Source organism: Marmota marmota, unplaced genomic scaffold (assembly GCF_001458135.2).
Source record: "Marmota marmota marmota unplaced genomic scaffold, marMar, whole genome shotgun sequence".
Taxonomy (NCBI): Eukaryota; Metazoa; Chordata; class Mammalia; order Rodentia; family Sciuridae; genus Marmota; species Marmota marmota.
Genome location: NW_026000206.1, coordinates 7,445,043 through 7,457,782, shown reverse-complemented (window position 1 = coordinate 7,457,782; position 12,740 = coordinate 7,445,043). Strand labels below are relative to the sequence as shown.

Here is a 12,740-nt window from a genome sequence, read left to right as displayed (position 1 = left end):
ACTCCTAGTTGAAGAAAAATTCTATTTCGTTTTCCTGGCCAAGGTTTCTTTATTTGGTTTTGATTTTCTTGGACAACTTTATTAGAAGTCATAACAACCATTCAAAAGGATATTGAAATGTACTTAGTGTTCATCTACATGGTTTAACAGAGCATAAGACTAAAAGATGCACAACATATTTAAAAAGGAGGTTTTGTTTCTAAAAGAGTTTTGGTCCACTGGTGGGGACTGGTGGTAACATATAACAAATGCTGTGTTGTAAACGGCGCTGGTTTTAGGTTTTAGATTCTGGGTCTATGGCTTCCCCTCCTCTTACAGGCTTCACCTTTAACCCTAGGGTCAGGACCAGCTGCTTCCTGTACCACCCCCACCTCCTCGACTTGGTAGGATCCCACCCGGACCCTCGCCTTTGCTTCAGGAGAGAGCCCTGGAGTAGCACATAATGTCAATCAATTGGCCCTTGGTCTAGAAGAGCTCACCTTGGAGGGCACTATGGCTGAGTGTGGGCATTTCAAAAGGCCTGCTTTAGAAAGATTAGGAAAGGGAATTAAAGGCATCCTCTGTAAAGTAACTGCCCAATAATCTAACAGGGTCAAGGAACTGTAGTGGAACAAACCTTGTTTGGTGCTGGTATTGACCTTGGCTTCAGTACACCTGGGTTCTAGTTCCAATTCACACTGGTCCTTCCTTCTGGATAAATTTGACCAAAGGGTCAAGGAATAGGCGATACAGTCTTTGTAGCTGGGCTTGGGGGTGCAGAACAGAGTGGGGATGGACAGTGAATGGGGGTGGGTGGTACATGCAAAAGAAAAGTAATCAGCCTATATCTTGGGGTCGATGGGCAAGTTATTTAAAATGGACAGTGAAGAACTTAGTGGACATTGAAGTTTTTTCCACATGCACTCTTCTTGCTTTTGCAAAGTGTTTTAAAATTGACCAAGTATTTTCTGGGTGCCATGTTGCCATGGTGCTGAGAGTGGACGGCAGGCTTCCTCCTCTTCTGCTGTGCTGGCAAACTTTGCTGTGAGGAATGAAGTTAGGCTTACCCCTAAGATACAAGGAAATTCAAATTCAAGGTTAGGGAGCGCCCTTTGGGCAGGGCCACTGGTTGTCCTCTGACATGCATTCTCTGTCTCTCCTGTGGTGGTGACAGAACTCCTAGCCGGACAGAGACCCCACCAGAACAAAGCCTATTCCACATTAACCCTAGGGGCAGGAATAGCTGAATCCTGGTCCCCACCACTGGAGGTGATTGCAAGGTGTGGTCCTGTGGCTTAGGCTGTGTCACATGACAAGAAGTGTTGTGTGCAGCTGCCAGGGACTTTCGTAAACTCATGACAAGTGTGTGTCCTGGCCCAGGGGTCGGGGATCGGTCTAACATGATATATTGGGACTTCCCTTCCTCCGCTGTGCTGCCTGGAATCCAGATGTCACATTTGGGGCCACAAGGTAACAGCTGCTCTCCGGGGATGGCGGAGTGGTGACAAGTAGGGGGGAGCCTCATCTCTGAGGATCATGTGGCAGATCTGCCCGACAGAGAGAATAAACATGGATTGTGTTTAAGCCCTGTTATTTTGGGTTTCCTGTCCCAGCTGAACTTGATCCTAATCCATATACCAAATCTTGGCCAGGCTGGGGATCAACAGGACTCTGGTGGTGCTGCTGGGCGGGAGGAGTTCCACTGCGGCACTGGGGAGCAGGCGGCAGCACCTGCTGAAGGTGAAGAGTCCCAGGAAGGGGTCGTGACCCCCAGGTCAGCATGGCTTGCCTGGGGCGGGCGCAGTGGCTGGAGCACAGCAGAGCTGCTCTGTCCCCTCCTACCCTCTCCCGACATGTGGCTCTCAGTGTCCCAGCTGCAGCAGGCCTGCTGCACCTCTGGCTTCAGAGCCAGGAGCCCACCTCTCGGTCTGACTGACAGAGGACGAGTTCCCATCTCACTTCCTCAGCAACTCCTGTTAGTACCCAGGGAGGTGATTTGGGAGGGGAGTTTTAAGGACATAATTTCTTAGGAAGAGACAGAGTGGGATAGAGGCTTCCGTGGGTGTCACTCTATCCTCCCATGGAGCAGCTGAGAGAGTCAGTCAGACAGCAAAGGAGAAAGGCAGCCGAGCACGGTCAGGAGCAGAAGCAAGGTGGTGCCTGTGTGTCAGCCAGGCCCAGGGAGGAGGGCCAGGCCCAGGGAGGAGGGCCAGGCTTCAGGAGCAGCCTTTGCAGCCTCGGGGAGGCCAGGTGGTCCTTGGAAAGGCTCCTGGGCTCTGGAACTGACCCATCACCTTGGTTTGACCTCCAGTGCCCCATCCATTGGCTGGGCGGCCCTCATTTCCCCATTTATAAAGGTTGAAATTTGTCATGGAAAACAAATAAAAACACAGGGAAGTGTCTCCTTTAGTGTAGCACGTGGCATATAATAACTATTCATGAATGCTACTTCCTTGGGCCTCCGTGCTGTGCAGGCAGGAGAGAGCACCTGTAAGTGTGTTGGGACACAGAGAGTCATGGAAGGAGACAGTGGCAGGTGTGGAACCTGGTATAGAAGTGCTCCTGATATGGACAAGGTCACCCTCTGCCCAGGGATGGTAACTAAGAGGTTGGACAAAGGGTTATCATGGGGACATCAACTCAAATAGTATTAGTTCCAGGATTTGGAGGTGCAAAGTGTTCGCCATTACTCCAGGATTACCTTACCTTGTCCTTCCCTGTTTGACCCATCCCTGGGACTTCCTCCCCTGGGACCTGGTAGCTCTCTGCTTCCTACTTTGGGGAGCCTCACCTGCAAGGAACCAGAGACAGGAATCCTCAGGGGCTTCAGAAGACTTGTGCACCCATTGTGATGGTGAGCCCCGCTCCATGGCAACAATGCCCCCCGCCCCTGCAGAGCTGAGGGGGAGAGACCAGGAAGGGAGAGAAGGCCTGGCCCTTCGAGTGTATAGAGCTTCTGGGGCCATGGAGCAGTGAGGGTGCCAACCTCAGCCCCCCTCAGCTTCCTGGAGAGAATGCCCAAAGGGAGACGCTTCAACCCTCCGCCAGACAAGGACGGAAGATGGGTAAGAGAGACGGTGCCCTCTGGACACCTCCTCACACCACATGGATGTGGTCTTGGGCACAGAAGTGGGTGCCTATCCCCTTCTTCCTAAAGCAGCATGACCTTTGACAAGCCCCTTCCACTGGCCTCAATTCCTTCTTCAGTAAAACCGGAACCTCTACATTTGTAGGAGAATTAAATGAAATAATGCGGGTAAAATTCTCTGCTCGCTGGACCGTGTAGATGCCCGCTAGGCAGCCTGTTCTAGTCCTTCTTTTTTTTCTCAACATCTATCTTCTGACAGACTCTACCCACCTTGATAGGTGACGAACATTAGTCATCTCTGCTTCCTAGAATAGAAGCTTCATGGGGGCTGGGCCTTGATCTTTTTTGCTCGCTGATGTTTCCCCAAAGCTTAGAATTTCATCTAATACACAAGACACACTTGATAAGTATCTGTTGAAGGAGTTCATATTAAACTAGAAACCTAAACAGACTCCTGTCCGCTGGTATCTGACTCCCTTAGCCCACCCCATGAAACTGGCAGAGTCTAGGAATGCACATCACCCCTCCCTGTCCCTGGGAAACCTTCCCTTCCCAGCTTTGAGCACAGCCCCAAGCCCCTCCCCACTTTGTAAATGTTGCCCAGGTTGTTCCCAAACCCTGGGCTCAAGGCAACCTGCCAGCAGGACCCCCCTGCGGCAGCCCTGACATAGTCCAGTGGGCGGCCACTCTTCTGGCACCTCCAGGACACCTCCTGCGGGCGGCCCAGCCCTGCAGACCCCGGCTTCTCTTGTTGGCTCTTTGCTGTGTGCATTCTGAGTGTTTCCAATCGATACAGCTCACTCACAAAAGGAAGTCCTCCAGGTGCCCTCCACAACACCCGTGGGAGAGGCAAACCCTGGGGAAAAGCTGGCTGACTTTTTTCAAGAGCAGCAATATGCAGAAAACGGTTACAATTTTTATTTGTTTGTTTAAAGCAAAAAAAAAAAAAAATAGAAAGGCCTTGGCAAATTTGGGTCTTTAAAAAAACTGATTGTTGTTAGTCAGATGTAACCTTGGACTAAGACAAATAGTCTAATCTCAGTTTCTTTACCTGTAAAATGGGAGCATAGTATACTAAGGTGGGATTAATGAGATGAGTCATTCAGAAGTGCTCAGTGTAAGGCTGGGGATGGAGCTCTTGCCTAGCTTGTGCGAGGCCCTAGCTTTCATCCCCAGCGCCATACACACACACACACACACACACACACACATACACACACGTGCACACACACACACAAAATGCACACCCTGCTTCATTTCACTGATATTGGAAGTAATATATGGAAAATATGCACAATAAATTAAGTAGAATTAAAATAAAAATCTATAATCAGTTTAAGTGTATTTAGAATAAGAGACTGCGATTAGGAAGAATTTGACTCGAAGCTCCAAAGTAAAATGGGGAATAGTGTCCACTATATAACACTAATTTCCTATAAAGAGAAAAATACAAATTTCTCGAACTAAGTAGCTTCTACTTCTCTATCACTTAGCTATCATTTAGGATCATGTTTGACTGAATATCATAAAAAGCCAACTGTAGCATCTTACCAGTTAGGGTTTCGGTTTCTCAAGTAACAGTAGAATCCAGAAGCATGGCTGCAGGGTGCAGGGCTGGGACAGGGCCCCCCAGTCCTCTGAGGCCCAGGTCCTTTCGGTCTTCTATTCTGCCATCCTTAGTGCAGGGCTATTCCAACTCCAGGCAGTGAGTCCACAGCCCAGGAAAGAAAATAGGGGAAGTTCAAAGGACAAAAAAGACAAGACACCCGCTGGCTAAGGCTGCCCCTTTCTTATCCAGAGCTTTCCTAGGAGCTGGGCCTGCAGGCTCTTGCCTCTGGCTCACTGGGTCACATGGCCACTTCAGCTGCAAGAGTCTAGAGACAACCACATTGTCATTTCAAACGGCCTAGAGAAAGCAAGAGTCTGCATTTCAAGGGTAGAAAGTTCATTCCATGCTCCAGTAAAGAGCCTGGGAATGCAGCCTGGTGCCCGGGTTTGGGGGAAGGCCACTGTCCCCCAGGGTTTGACTTGAATCTTTGGCATGGGTCCTCTCTGCTGTCAGCACCTAAGAATATAAAAAGAATATTGCTGATCAGGAAGTTTCCCAAAGTAACTCGTAGACGAGTTGAGAAAATTAAAGAAATTGTTGGCTTGGAGTCAGCAGCAGCCCATTTGGGAGGACAGTAATTGCCACATTAGAGGTGACAGTCATTTTGCAGTTGACCTTGCTGGTTGTAATCTGGCTGTCGCCGCACAGCAAAGGCTTTTTCCCACATACTTTCACTTTCCTATTTAATATTTCAGTCATTGAGTGATTGAATGCAGCAAAAATTTCACCGCCAACTAGTTAAAAAGCTATATTTCACAGTTACAATATCTAACAGAAGGGTTTATTTCATAGCTATCATGTTATAGCCATTAAATATATATGTTAAAAGAGGGAAATTAAAATGCTAGTGCCATTTTTTTAAAACAGCGATTTAGTCCACAGACTGGCAGAATACAAATGAACTCAAGTCCGTCGTCATTTACCGGGTGAGAGCAATCATTCCTGATGTCAGAAGAGGTGTCCCCAACTGAGAGGGGCTCAGCCAGGCCCAAGGAAAGCCACAGGGAGGGTGGTGAGCCTGGAGCCCCTTGGTGTTAGTTGTATGTAGCTTCAAAAACATTTATAATGTAGGGCACAGAATGAACTAGAAACATACATGTGTGAGTTGACTGAAAACCTCTAGGGTATATGTTAAATGACAAAAGCAAGGTAAGGCAGCAGGTCCGATGCCATGTGGTATTGGTAAAGCAGTGTAAAGCTCCATGTGTATACGGGTTGGTGATCACACGAGGGATCACTCAGTACTGTCCTCTGGGGTGCGGTGGAGGTGACAGAGAGGGCACAGAAGGCAACCTGAAGTACCAATACATAAAAAGGTATCCACAGCTTTTGGAAGTCGTACAGATAAAGTAATCATCCATGATGTCATAGCATATCATGTATGTATCATACCATATCATGTCAAGTGATCTGGGCCTATAGATGCGCATTTGCATAGGATCATGAAGGGGTGGTTTCCAAAGGGTTAAGGGGAGAGGGCCATAGGATCTCGGGGGTGTTTTACTTCCTACATTTTTCTTTATTTTTTGAGTTTTTAAAACCAGGAATATATATGACATTTCTCAACAGAAACAAATACATTTATTTTTTGTTGAAAAAAGACAATGTAATAACACAAGTTAGTTAAGAAACACTTAAGTGCACAGTGGCGGTCAGTGGAGAGAAAGTCACCCCTTCCCTGGGGCCCTTCCTCAGAGGGCCTGGTGGCCAGTTCCCTGTGTGTCCTCTGGAAAGTTTGTGCACACAGAGGCACGTAGGAGTATATTGCCCTTGACCCCCATTTCCCCTCCCCTCACCCACAGGCAGCCATTTAAACATGTTCAGAGGGAGTTCTTCTCTTTCTGTGTGTCCTTGTCAACCACACATGGTTTTGTGTGCATGGATAGTTTACTCACGTCCATGGTGATGGCTGACACGGCTCATTCTGTTTCTTCCTTCCTTCCACTCTGATCCACCCATTACTGTGTGTCCTTTGCTTCCTATGGATTCCACACCCTCCTCTCACATATATGACATTTATAACATGACCCCCTGGCCTTTTTACACAAATGTAACATACTGAACACACCTGTGGGCAGGCATTCATCAAACCCTCCTGAATACACAGTGGTATTGTGACTTGAGAGGGTGGGCAGCAATGTCATACTCCCAAAGGGAAGAAGGGGGGACTGGCCCAAGGCAATGGCGTTAGGTTTGAGGACAAAGAAGAGGACAGCTATGAGCAACTAGAGAACCTGCCAACCATGATGGAGCACTACCTGGTACATGCATTTTCTCTTTTAATCGAATCCACCCTGTTGAGTAGGCATTATTATCCCACTCTACAGATAAACAAAGCTGAGGCTTGGAAAAGTTGTCACCTAGCAGGAGAGAGAGGGCTGGACTGCGCTCGGGCCCTCTGCTCCTAGAGCCTGGTCCCAGCCACCACGGGATGATTCTTCTTCCCTAGAAGAATCGGGTCTTGACTTTTGCTGGCTTTAGCTTCCATTTGTTTTCTTCTCCCAGAGATCCCTACTTCAAAGCTCATTTTTTTGGGATTGCTTTTAAGAAGTGCCATTCACATAAACTAGGGTGAGCTCCCAGGGGCATCCGGTGCCAGTCATGCTTGCGTCAGGGATGAAGGACCGTTGCTCTGGGTGCCGAGAACACCTTAGGGATCCCATGGCCAAAGAGCACACAAAGGCCAGAGCCCCTCACCCCGATTCAGGGCAACTTTGAAGGACCACACTGTGCCCACAACTTGCCAGAGCATCTGCTGAGGCCCTGTTTGGGACAACCCCCCTCGGCCCAGCCCTGTTTCCTTTCTTCCCTTTGTAGGGAGATGCTGAGGACAACCCCAAATAACCTTCCTTATCCTGTCTTTCCTTCATTTTCTCCTTCCCCCCTTTTCCCTCCTTGATTTCTCCTATCCTCTGCTTCACATAGCAGTGGGGAGTCAGCGTCCTCACCCCTCAACTTCCCCTTGTCTCAGGCCCCCTTCGTGCCTACCTGAAGGGAGGTTGGTCCATCCCTCTGATGGGATCCTAGGAGGGAGCTCCTGGAATAGTGGGGATCGCAGAGAGCCTGTTGGTGTCTTCTCCCAGCGTGCAGGTGCACACTCCAGGCCCTCACCCTCCTCACCAGGCTCCCACACACACAGCAGGATGGTCCTACGACCTGAGACAACCGCAGGGATGGATCTGGACTATTACAATTTTATTTTTTTTTTGTCTTGAAAATTACCAAATCATACCATTTCCACTGCATGCCAGAAGCACCCAAACTGCACTTTAGTCACCTTACAGAGGAGACACTAAGCCTTGGTTATAGTCTGGGGGGGGTCCAGCTCTAATCAGGGTGTGTGCTGATTTCCAGTTCCCTCACATTGGACTAACGCAGACGACACCAGAGTCCATCACTAGTGCTACTTTGAAAGAGCCTCATTATCCACACTCATCTGGATGAGTGGAGGGGAAGCTGCCACCCATATACAAACGGGAGAAGGTGAGTCGGCTTGCAGCTGCAAGCTCTGTGGCTCTCAAGGGGCAGCCCCGTGGCCTTCTGGTCGGCAGTTCTTCCTAGCAAGGCTCATGCACAGTGACCACTTCCTATTGGGTCCTTGTGCCAGGCTGGATATTCTGTAAGAGTGGCTGCCTCCTAGTCCACAGTGAGCAGAGCTCCTTATAGTCATCTCAGGTGGTGCTCTTGGGTCATTGGCATCCCTGTCCACCTCCCTGGCCAGCTCATGAGCAACTCAGGGCACTGTGGCGGCATGGGGAAGAGCTGGCGTGGGCCTAGTCCTGCCAAGACCAGGGTTCTGGTCTCCTGGGATCCTTACTGGTTAGAGAAACTGGTCCATGTGACCTCAAAATTCTTTTTCAGCTTTTATTTTGTGAACCTGAATGCTTTCCTTATCCCTGCCTCCAGAGCAGGTGTTTGGAAAGAGGATTTTTCTGATTTTTAGAAAATTGGCAGTAAGGCTGAGTTTCAGGTCCCCGACACGTACACCCACATCCCCATGTTCCTGCTGTTGCTGGGGCGGGTTGAGTCGTCTCACTGAGCGATCGCTCTGCCCCATCGGGCCTCCTTCCTGCCACATACTAGTCTGACAGTGCCCCAGAGTTCTGGGGAGTTCTGACGTGTGCCTTCCCATCTCCTCCTTCACTCTTTCCAGCAAGCAGCGAAGGACAACTTCCCCTTCTCTGTGCATGACAATCGTCACAGTCTTGAGAACTCTGGATACTACTTTGACTCTGTGAGTATTTCTTTCCAAATGACTGATAAATCAGGGAGTAGCCTCAGGGCTCTTGATTTGCAGAGGCCTGCGGGAGACAGAGGACTGATCTCGGAAACTGAACAGGGTCCAAACAGAGTGGGGTCTTCAAGAACTCTCAGACAGGTTACAAGAAACGCCTCCTGGAGTTCGCAAAGTGGCCAGCAGTTTTCAAGTCTGCACCAACCTTCTGTCCTGTTAATGTGCCTCTCAAGCTTTTCCAAAGTGCCCTTCCCATACATGGTGTCTTGTGAGCTTTCTTGTGAAGATCTGTCCTAGGAAGGAGGAACATGCATGTCTCTGGATGACAGAGCCGGGTCCTCAAGGAGGGATCCAGGAGGGAAAAGCTAACATAATAGAAGGAAGGACTTCCGAGTACCTAGTTACCTTTTCTCTACAGGTGGTGAGTTCCCTGTCATTGTTGAACTTGAAGTCTGATAGCACTTGTCAGTGGTGGTTAATAGCACTGTGATAGGAATATAGAGCAAGCTGTGTATGTGATTTTAAATTTTCTTGGAGCTTTAGTAAGTAAAAAGAAACAGGTGAAGTTAATAATGTTTTTCTACTTATGAAGGTTTGATTTTTTTCAACTTAATGGTGGGGTTCAAAAGTAATAGGCTTTCAGGAGAAACCATACATAAATTTTGAACTTTGCTCTTTTCCCAGGTATCAATATATGGTACCACACTCTCTTGGGATGACTGACAGTAGCAGGCGGCCGCAGCCCCCAGGCAGGTCTGGTTGGGAAGCCTCACCATGGAAACTGCCAGACCATAACAGTGCCCTGTAGTGCTAAGCTAGGTTGGCCAGGAAGTTTTACATAACATTTGAGGCTTCTTCTTCTTCTTCTTCTTCTTCTTCTTCTTCTTCTGGGGACTGAACCCTTTACTACTGAGCCACATCCCAGCCCTTTTTATTTTGAGACTGGGTCTTGATAAGTTGCTGAGGCTGGCCTTGAATTTGTAATCCTCCTGCTTCAGCCTCCCAAATTGCTGGGATTATAGGCATGCATACATTCTGCACAGCTTATATGCATTTGTGACTTAGGATACTTTCAACTACCAACAGGTTTATCAGAATATATGTCAAGGAGGAGTTGGGATTGTGGCTCAGTGGTAGAGTGCTTGCCTAGCATGTGTGAGGCACTGGGTTCCATCCTCAGCTCCACGTAAAAAAATAAATAAATTAAATAAAGGTATTGTGTTCATCTACAACTAAAACAGAAATTCTTAAAAAAAAAAAGAAGATATGTCAAGAGAATTTGTATTTTTAAAAATTTTTTTTAGTTGTAGTTGGACACAATATGTTTATTTAATTTTATGTGGGGGTGCTGAGGATTGAACCCAGTGCCTCACACGTGGGAGGTAGGCACTCGACCACTGAGCTACAGCCCCAGCCCGAGAATTTATATATTTTATTCAACACAATATTTCCTCCAAATTATCAATTCAACATGTAATCTATACATGCAAGTTATTAATGATATATTAATTAATTAATCCAAGCTGTCTTTAAACTCCAGTTTGTATTTTACACACCCCTATTTTGAGGACTCACATTCCTAGTGCCTAGTAACACTGTGGTTTGCCTATGTCCTTCCATGTCCCTAACTGCACATTCAAGGCTGCGGGGCCTTAGGTAGAAGGTGGTCAGGAGAGCTCTGGGAATCCTCACCAAACCTGAAAGTCCAGGATGGTGGGGACGATGCTGTTAGTCATAGCCATCATTTACTTAAACTGCCAGAGGCCAGCATCTCATATTGTCTCATTGAATCCCCATGGCAATTCTATGGGCTTTCCTCCAGTCTACAGTGTCCTAACTAAATCTAAGTGGCTCTAACCTAAAACAGCACCAACCACCCAATCTCTGGTTTTCCTCTGCAGTGTTGAGTATAGAACCCACACATGCACCAGCCTGCCTCTTCTAATGAAGAGATTAATGTTGTTATCTAAATCACCAAAGTAGCATGCCTTTAAAAGAGAACTCAAAAACCATGGAATTATAAAAAACTAGAAATGAAATTCACTCCCTTGTTTTCCCTTCTGACCATCTCACCTTGATGATTCACTGCTAGTGATGGTTTTCAGATGGAAGGGGAGCTTTGCCTGCAGTACACACACACACACACACACACAAACACACACACACAGATGTGTGAGTGTGTACCTTGTTAGTGGCTCAGATAGGATCCTGCCACAGGCACTTCACCAGAGTCACCAGAGTCTTGCAGAAGACATTGCAAGCTTTTCAGCCTTCTCTGTGTCCTGGAATAGTTTACATAACATTGAGACTTTAAGTTTAAAGAAGGTTGGACAGAATTTGCCCATGAAATTACTTGGGTTCAATACCTTTTTGAGTTAAGTTTTTTAAAACTACTTTTTCCTTTTCTGCTTTGGGAATTAATCTATTCAAACATTCTACCTCTTTTTGGGTAGATTTTGCTGTTGTATCTGCCTAAAATATATCTAACTCATTTTAAATTTAGTGGTATAATCTCTCTTAAAATACTATTATTTGGGGGCCAGAGTGTGGCTCAGTGGTAGAGCTCTTGACTAGTATATGTGAGGCACTGGGTTCAATCCCTGGCACCACATAAAAATAAACAAATAAAATAAAGGTATTGTGTCTATCTACAACTAAAAAATATTTAAAAATACTATTATTTTGCTATTCTTTTAGAAATGTTTTCAGTTGTAATTTTGGTTAATTAATCTATGAAGACCATGAATGTTCTTCAGATTATTGTTTTGGATATGTTGCAAAGGTTTTTCTAATTAAGTTATCATCATTATTTGCTTCTAAATAGTCTATGATCTAATTTTTAATTTCCATTTTAACTAAAAAATAATTTATAGAGTATTTTGAATTTTCTAGATGGTTAGAATTTGGTTAGGCCATCTAACAAAGTTGATAGATGTTGCTACTATTTAGTTTTATGGGCTATAGTAAGTTTATAGTGTATGATCTGTGATTTTGAATTTTTGAATTATAGAAATTATCTTTGTAATTTTGAAGTGTTTTATCAGGGTTTAAAAAGAGCATAATTTCCCCTTTGAGTTACAAAGTTTTTTTTATTAATGCCCAACTTGTTATTGCAACCTTTCTTATTCTTATTTTTCTACTTGATGTTCCAGTTTCTGCTTCTAAGATTATTCTTGAATTTCTAAGCATTCTTGGTTTTGCCTTACCTTGTCTTTCAGCACAGTAACCCCAATTGTTTTATCTCCAGGCAGCCTTTGCCCCACCCACCAGCATGGAGTGCTCCTGACAGGCCTCAGTGCCTTCAGCCTGGGCTCTACCTGTCTGCCAGGACACTACACCACCTTTTTGCTAATGTTATTTAGGTTATGCTGCATTCCTTTGTCTTCATCATTTTTAGTGATATTGCTTTGGGTTTGTCTTCCATTATAAATAGTATACAGCATTGCTTTTTAAAACATCCGGGAATCTTCGTTTCTTTATGAAAGAATTTAACCCATTCATATTATTATGACAGCTTGTGTTTTTGGTTTTATTTCTGTCCTTTCTCATGTTTCTTGTTTATTGTGTGCATGTCATATATATATATAATATATATTATATATATATGAATATATATGATAAAATATACATATATATATGATAAAATCAAGTATGTGTGTCAATGTACTAATATATATATATATATTAGTTGTAAACAGACACGATATCATTTTGTGTATGTACGTATGTATATCCGTGGTGTTGAGGATCGAACTCAGTGCTCACACATGTGAGGCAAGCTCTCTACCACTGAGCTACAGCCCCAGCCCTCATGTGCAGGTCGTGATTAT

At 45.8% G+C, this 12,740-nt stretch overlaps 1 protein-coding gene across 1 annotated transcript; it reads left to right on the top strand.

Annotated features, from left to right (window-relative positions):
• The first annotated feature begins 2,993 nt into the window (after positions 1-2,993).
• On the top strand, positions 2,994-12,196 carry Tex36 (testis expressed 36). Its single transcript, XM_015498442.1, is given in 4 exon segments — positions 2,994-3,044; positions 8,031-8,159; positions 8,830-8,910; positions 12,158-12,196. Coding segments are annotated over 4 exon segments (300 nt in total).
• Positions 12,197-12,740: the final 544 nt, after the last annotated feature.